Here is a 7,849-nt window from a genome sequence, read left to right as displayed (position 1 = left end):
TGCGGTGTTTGCAGAGTGCGCGTAGTGCCGGTACCTTCGTTTGCGCTGTGCTTTCGACGTTTCGTGCACGTTGAAACGACAGATGCACGAAGGTCGATTCACTTGCTGCAGCCGCGATTGCTCACTCCAGCATTTTGACAGCGAGTATCCGCGCTCACCGATCGAGATGTGTTCGTGTTTCCTTGTGCGCGTGTGACACTGCGCTTGTTAATTTAGTTAAAATACGTTGGCGGGCTAGTTGGCTCGAATCCTTGATAGAATGTGTAAGCGCGACTGAACAAGGACATAGAAAGAAGCAGACACACAAAGACAGTTGTCTCTATTTGTCTGTTTCTTTCTACGTCCTCGTTGAGTCACGCTTACACATTCCATCACTGTTAACTTAATTAGTAAGCGAATGTTTACAAGTTCATACTGTCGATAAAACTACTATCCTTTCTTCGCAAAGCTATCAATTTGCTATTGCAATCGCTGCTTCGCCTTTCGGGCAGAACTGCGAAACTGTTTCAGCACCTAGAGAGAAGATAACATACAAATTTGTGCTGGGGTCATGAAAGCAAAAAGGCATCGTAAGGCTTCACCAAGGCTTGCACCCCGTTGACAATGCAACAGCAGCACCAACAAGATATCCCACTGAGCAGATACATAACACAACACTAGCAAAAATATGGCATTCTTGTAATAAAACAATTATTGCACACCATCTTAGTTTGCTAAGAAGTTGAGGACTTATGGGAGTAAAAACCGTACCATTTGACGGCCATAATTAGTAAGGCTAGAGGAAGACTTCCAAGCCTGTTTCCTAGTCTGACAACGTGTATGTGCAAGTCTATGTAGCCAATTCGCTTGTTTTTTTCTAAAAACGGTACCGCGCAGTATCGTGGCCCCTAGTTCTTACGTACGCAAGCCGCTTGCGTCCCCTAAACTAACGCTCTCTATTTATTCAGCGTCCGCAACACTATCTTGCCATTCAATCAGCTCCGTGTTGCAAACACTCGCCGCTACGACACTTCTTCGATATGTTAATTTGGGAACTTTATTCATCAGCGTAAACGGCAGTTGGTTAATTGCTGAGAACATAAATCTCGTAAAATGTGACCAACGAGCCAATGGCCGACGAGAGACGCGAGCGTCACTTCGTAGATATGGTCACTCGCTGTCCGGCAACGGTTGACACCATGCCAACGTCGCGATAGGTAATAGGCTGATTAAACAATGAGTCCAACATTGCGGCGAACCACGCATACACAATGTAGTATTCACGACTAACGGTGGGAGGGGGTGGCGGGGGGAGGGGGCAGGTTGACGACCACGCGCAGACGGTCTCTGTCAACATCGGCGTTTGAGTTACGACTGCGAAGACATGGGCCGAACGACCGAGGTCGTTTGGATAGTTTATGCGTTTGAACGGACGGGGACAACAAAATGGCCGTCGTCACGTGGGGCTCTGTCGCAACAGACGCTGTCGCTGCTCTGGAAAGTGCTCGGGTGCGACGGCTGCGACTGGAGACACGCCTAGCCGTTACGCCAAGGCCTGCAGGTAGGAGGCACGGCCGATCGCATGGCCATGCCGCCCAGGCAACGGAAGCTGGCGGTGAAGTCTTGCAGGCTGGCGAGCGACACCCTTGTCCTGTACGATAAGAGTGGTAACTGTGTCAAAAAAAAATTGAATTGCGGGGTTTTACGTGCCGAAACCACGATCTCATTACAACGCAGGCAACCAAACTCGAGGGGACAAAACAGCTCGCCAGAACAGTCTGCGTACGTTCATATAAGCAACGAATCTTTCCAAATACAATGAACCAACTTGCCCAACAACGCATTCTGCTAACCTTTATAAACAAAGTTGTTATCACGTCTCTTATTGCTTTAGTGCTATAGAACGAAAGTTTGCAACACACTACTATGTTAAAAATTAACGTTTAGGGTGTTACGTGTCAAAATCACGTTTTGATTGTGAGGCAAATCGCAGTTCAAGACAATCGTTTAACGTTCACTTCCGCGAGTAATTCAATATGCATCTAAGAGAAGAAGAAGAAGAAGAAACTTTAGTAAAGTATAGTCCGGCAGTTCTTGATGTGGTGGCCTCACCACATCAAGAACATCTAAGAGCACGAGATTTTTTATCCTCTTCGGCCCCGTCGAAACGTGGCAAATGAGGCCCGAATCGAACCCGCAATCTCAAACTGGGTATCGCAGCGCCATAGCCACAAAGCTACCGCGGCCAATTGGAAAGCGGTGACGTAGATTAGAGTTACTTCACCACTTACCCAATATATGCTATAGACCATTAGCTAATATACTCGGAAAGGCCTAAACATTGTTCCACGTAACTGAAAATAAACCTTCACCCGTAGTCCTGAAAATAGAGAAGGAGTGCATTTGCACAAAAAAAAAATATTCATAGAGTGAAAAAAGTCAGTATAATAATAAATTATTTAGTCTTCTTTTTCTGAACTGTACTTAGACTTGCGATTCGAGGCTTCCCAATTTAATGTGCTCTTTCCTGAATGTGGCATACTTTTCGAATATTAATCGCGGTAAAATAAGAGAAATCGATGTTCTTCATGTGGATAAGCGGCTGGGATGTACCGGAGAAAACGATATCAAACCGCTTGATCGCTCCGAAATGCGTTCAAACAGTGATCATACATGCCTCTGCGCACGTCCCCAGTTTCGTGAATCTCGACCAAAAAGTATGCCCTGGAATCTACTGCAGTTCCATTTAGCGTTTTTCACAGAGCGTTTCTTTTTTTGCTTTGCTAGAAACGGTTAATTGGAACAACGGTGGGATTACATCAGTGCATTGGCGGTGATGCATACTGAGTATTTATTTCTCAGAGATAATGAAAGTCAGAGTTTAGTGGATGACTGCAAAATGAATAGTCACCTCACAACCTCTAATATAGTTAGGAAAATTCAATGATGAAAATTAATCTGTATTATACGCATCAGATTTCCGCTAAAAATTCTGACATCTGCCGCTGCTCTCGGGCTTGGTCCGCAAAATTTATAATTTTGTCTACAATTCCCGTGTTTGGATTTTTAATAAACATTTAACAAATTTTCCAGATGTGATTCCCCCACCGAACTTATTAAAATTAACAACCTTGAACCACTCGAACTTGGAAGAAAAAAACAGACTTGAATTCCTTAAACTACTTCACACTAACAATTTGTCCCTTGACCCATCTGAACATTTATCGCAGTTATCGACCAGAACTACACGCCAACGCAGACATGATGCATTAACCCCTTACTTTGCAAGAACAATCACATATAAGTTTTCTTTTCCTCGAACTGTAACCGAATGGAATTGTATAAATTGAATCTACTTCCTAATCTTGTTTTTCATTGTTCTGTTTGTTTTGTCAACCTGATTTTTATTGTATGTACCATATGTCGCTCTCCCTGCTTGGACCACGTGTCCGCAGTATTCAATAAATAAATAATTAAACTCTAAAGCTGTGGCAGAAACACACACTACAACACGCGACTTTGGGACTGTCTGCTATACAGGCAAAATAGCGATGTCTAATTATAGGAACCTTACTTGTCGCGAGGCGAAATACCATGCGTCAAGAAGCGGTGAGTGGCATTCTGAGTTGGCAGCGGCTCGCAAGTATTCTGTTCGCAGCAGGAGAGTCCGAGGTGGGGAAAAACACACCAGTAAGAAAAATGACAGAAGAACAGCGCGCTGAAGTTTACATGTGTGCCCATTAGGTGGCGCCACATATTCTACAAGGTCGACTACTGGTTCGAAAGCTAGCTTGTCGCCCTACAGCACGTCAGTATGCACTTCCACAGCGGTAAGTTTATAAAGGCTCGCCTTTTCGATATTTTATGAAAAAAAAATTGTGAATTGCGATATAAGATTTAATAATGTCGATGCATGTGCGCTAAAGAGAAACGATAAACCCGTTTACACTTATCAAGTATTCTTTCGGAGAAATATTTTGGTCATGTGGCGAGTACGTTGCCAGAAAAAAGGGGGTAAACTTGCATTTTAAAATTTTCAGCAAGAATATCGGTGCCGGTTTGTCAGGGTGGGGCACCGATATGATTTTTTTTTTTTGCATTTGGGGCAGTTGTACCAGCAATAAAACTTATTTTTAGCATTTTTCATTGTTCTCCCAAGCATTTTTCTCCTAAGTGTCGCATTTAATACCACTTCTAGCTTTCACATTTTCTTAAGTTTATTATTTGCTTTCGTATATACAGAATGGTGTTCAGAAACTCAGTGGCGTAGAGCAACTGATTGCTAGTTGTAGCATCATGCGTTAGGGTGGTGTTGCAGCGTTGTTACGTCGCTCTTCCCAAAACTTTTTTCCGTATTTCTGGAGCCGGAATTCATCAAGCAACGCACAGCAGTCCATTCAAGGGCCAATTGAGAGGACTCAAGTGAGAAGTTTATCTCGCAATTACAGTCGAACACCTTTATAACGAAGTGCTTGCGATATTCGAAGTTCTTCGTTATACAGGAAACTCCATTGTAAAGATCGAGCTCCGCAGCGCATTCTAAGCAGGTTTACCGAGATGTAATCTTTATTTCGCACGCATTCAATAAACTTAGCGAAATAACCCATTAATTCATTTGTGCGCTCTTTGTCTGATGCAATATGCGACTGCAACCGACCTTGTTGCGCCGAAGTTCAAGGCAAGCTCCACGGCAAAGTGTGGAAGCCACGCGAAGCAAAGCTGCGGGTCGTCAAATCCCTCGCCGGAACTCATTGGCGTTTGCGGAAGAAGGCCGTGGGGGCACCGCTACGGTGGCGTCCGTTGTAAAGCAACAACTGAGCCGTCGAGAACGCCTAAATCCCTTCGTTGTACAGGGGAATTCGCTGTCGCGTTCTTTCTTGTAGAGGAACTCGCCATACATGGGAACTCGTCCGGCACCTAATTAGTACTTCGTTTTAAAGCTCATTTTCGAATGGAGGCGTTCGTTGTATAGAGGTGTTCCACTGTCGAGCAAAACCGACGGATATCCGGTACAAACGCTGTTTCCTCTCAGTCATGCCATTTGGCCAACGCTGAACGCTCGTATTTCAGCTCGTCTGCCGCGTGGATGAGATGCCTGCACGTGGGGCTTGTAAGAGTTCTACGCGTTGCCATCAACGTTTGTGCATTATAGTTTAACGGTATCTAGGGCTCCTCAGGTTTGACTGATTATCACCTTGTGCTGTAAAGTCTGAATCCGAGCTAGTTGGTAAGGCACCGCTTTGGGAAAAAACAACGCCGAAGACGGGATGCGTTGGCGCTCTTTAATCTTGAATCTAAAAAAATGGCTGTGGCTTAGGTAAGGTTAAGCCCAGGATGCGAAGCATACTAGCCTTTATTTTAGTTGTTGAACCACTGTTTAGCCTGGTGAACTGCTGTTGCTTGGCTATATTTGGTTCGGCTAGACGAAGAAACAACTCATGCATTACTTCTTCGCCTTCAAGAGTGGAACGCGACAGCGTTCCCGTCGACCCGCCAAGGGGTGTAAGACAATGGGCTACAGGGCAGCGACTACGCGCCCCGCATTGGACGCGGTGAGCGTCGAGCAAAGCAGCGTTCGGCGCGGCAACGAAATGTGCGCCTGAGCAAGAGACGCACGCCTTAGAAACAGCGCGTTTCTAAGGCAACACCGCATTCACTAGAGGCGCTTTTGTACCGCTTTGAAGCGTTGTACTCGTGGCTCAGTGGTAGCGTCTCCGTCCCACACTCCGGAGACCCTGGTTCGATTCCCACCCAGCCCGTCTTGCAAGAGTTGAGCCAAAGCCACTTCTCCTCTGTCGTGACGTCACGGTGTCACGTGATTTCATGGTCACCGCCGCGCCTGAGGAGCTGGGTTGAGCCCTCGTAATATGCTTCGCATAAAAAGACGCTCTTGTATATACCCGAATGTTCCCCACTATTAATTACCATGCTTGGCAATTGACTGGCAACAACAACAAAAGAAAAGAGACAGCAATAGATACCATTGCTTGGACACTTAGTTGTTTGAACTAAGGTAACACGTTCCGCACCTCGACGTAAAAAGCATGCAAGTTAAATTGGTGGTAAGACGCTGTTTTCAATTACAAGAAAACCTCAATTATATTGCAACTTTCGCAGAACAATTTGTTGTACAAGGACGGGCAGAAACACACAGCGTTCCTGCAACTGAAGAAAAAAAAAAGAACAACAGCGGCCACGCAGACAAATGCGTACCTCAGCGTAAAAGATGAAGGCCATCTGATCTGCTCTGAACGGGCTGAAGCCACGCACGAAAATTCCGGAGTCATTGGGGGTCGCTTTTGCAGAGATCTTCTTGTACAGCTGCGGAGTAGTGAGATAATTGCGAACATTGCCGATATTCGTCAAATAAATGAGCGTGCTGTCAACAAGGTACGATTGTCTTTCGTTTTTTTTTCTATTTTCGGTGGTCTCAGCATCTCCAAAAAAGCACGCCAAGACACCTTTTGCTACTGGTATTTGATTCCATAGATAATAGTGAATGCCCCTTGCTCGGCGTAAAATAATTATACATATAAACACATCGTATTGGTGCAGGAAGGCGCAAATGGTATTACCAGATTTACCTTGCGTAAAGAAGATCCAATCGTAAAATCCTACGTATCAAATTAGTATGCTAATGATGAAAAATGGTGTCGCAAATATAAGATCAGTTCAGAGGAAAGCACGTACCGTGCATGGCGCATGTACACATTCATGCGCTTTTACACAAATGTTTAGTATGTGCAACATTGTTAACTAGTGCTGAAAAAGGCACTGCGTCGTAAAGAAAACCCAGAACCACCTATGAAACTAGGCTAACGACTCTTCAAGAAAGCAGGATGCATAGCTAATTGGCCAAACTAGTATTCAATAATGAATAGGACAAAGAAAACCGTAGAAAAACTAGATAAGCGAATGGGAAAGAAAGTCATCCACTAGAGTGTAGGTCGTAGCTATAACAAGGCTCTCTCGGGAAAAATGCTTCCAGCTGAAGAAAAAAAAAAAAACTCGAGGACTCCTAAGCGCTTCTTATGAGTCGTGAATCAGATGGCCATTAATGTCCAGTTGAACGCCGCTGAGCGCTCCCTTGAGTTTTGCGCAGCGAGCCATGTACCATACCGGTACATGCTGCCCGAACCAGCAAGAAGCAGCAGCCTGCGGTGCCAACGCCGCATGCCACCGACGCCCTGCTCAAAGAGGGACCCTCCCCTCGCGCAACACCTGGCGCGCTACTGCAGCAGCAGGTGTTCCTATTCGCCCCCTCTGCTCCGTTGACGCGCGCCCGAAACGTGACGTCGCAGCCTATGGGAATTGCATCGAGGCTTGCTTGTGACGTGGCGTCGCAGCCAAGGGTAATCCAGGTGCCGTTTCCCTGTCCCGACGATAGAGGCCGGTTTTTTCTCACAATGAGCCATTTGACGTTTTCGCGCGAAAATTTAGTCCTGGTCCCGTGATCGACCTCGACGCCACCCGCCTTTTCGAGGCGCTCGCACAAAGAAAGTTGGCCTGACAGGGTACTTCCTAAAGTTCTAGAGAAAGATTTAAAGAACAAGAAACTTGACCGCGACATATTTGTGCGCCCCTATAGACACGTCATAAAGAACGAACAGCCCGGTTAACCTTATCAGTCGTGCAATAAGACTAACAGTTGTGAGGCCTGCCTTGCTCGTTTACATCGTCTTAGCAAAAAAAGACACGTTTCCTATAGCGGGAAGCTTTTGGTTACTTTTGCCTACTGGTCATCATTACAAAAGGTACTCCAATCCGAAGGTTGCGTTGTAACACATGAATTACTCTTTAACGAAAAACACAAACAAAACAAAAGAACACCAAGTATTTGTTGCAAGCAGACGCAGATGAATCAATCAGC

The 7,849-nt window shown here is 45.4% G+C and overlaps 1 protein-coding gene across 12 annotated transcripts in view; it reads right to left on the bottom strand.

Annotated features, from left to right (window-relative positions):
* Nucleotides 1–1,034: 1,034 nt before the first annotated feature.
* The window catches only part of LOC139050899 (neprilysin-1-like), a 284,773-nt gene continuing 277,958 nt past the window's right edge, over nt 1,035–7,849 (bottom strand). For 10 of the 12 annotated variants that reach the window (XM_070527728.1, XM_070527729.1, XM_070527726.1 and 7 more), the window contains 3 exons: nt 6,193–6,300; nt 3,554–3,627; nt 1,035–1,630 (listed from right to left, as the gene is read on the bottom strand). In XM_070527728.1, coding sequence (XP_070383829.1) covers nt 1,516–1,630; nt 3,554–3,627; nt 6,193–6,300 — 297 coding nt within the window. In that variant the 3' untranslated portion in view covers nt 1,035–1,515. The remainder of the gene's footprint in view (nt 1,631–3,553; nt 3,628–6,192; nt 6,301–7,849) is intronic. The other 2 variants (XM_070527725.1, XM_070527727.1) reach the window with 2 other exon arrangements.

Source organism: Dermacentor albipictus, chromosome 10, assembly GCF_038994185.2.
Source record: "Dermacentor albipictus isolate Rhodes 1998 colony chromosome 10, USDA_Dalb.pri_finalv2, whole genome shotgun sequence".
In the NCBI taxonomy this organism is placed as follows: domain Eukaryota; kingdom Metazoa; phylum Arthropoda; class Arachnida; order Ixodida; family Ixodidae; genus Dermacentor; species Dermacentor albipictus.
Note: the sequence above shows the minus strand (reverse complement) of the source record. Positions and strands in the feature narration are given on the sequence as shown.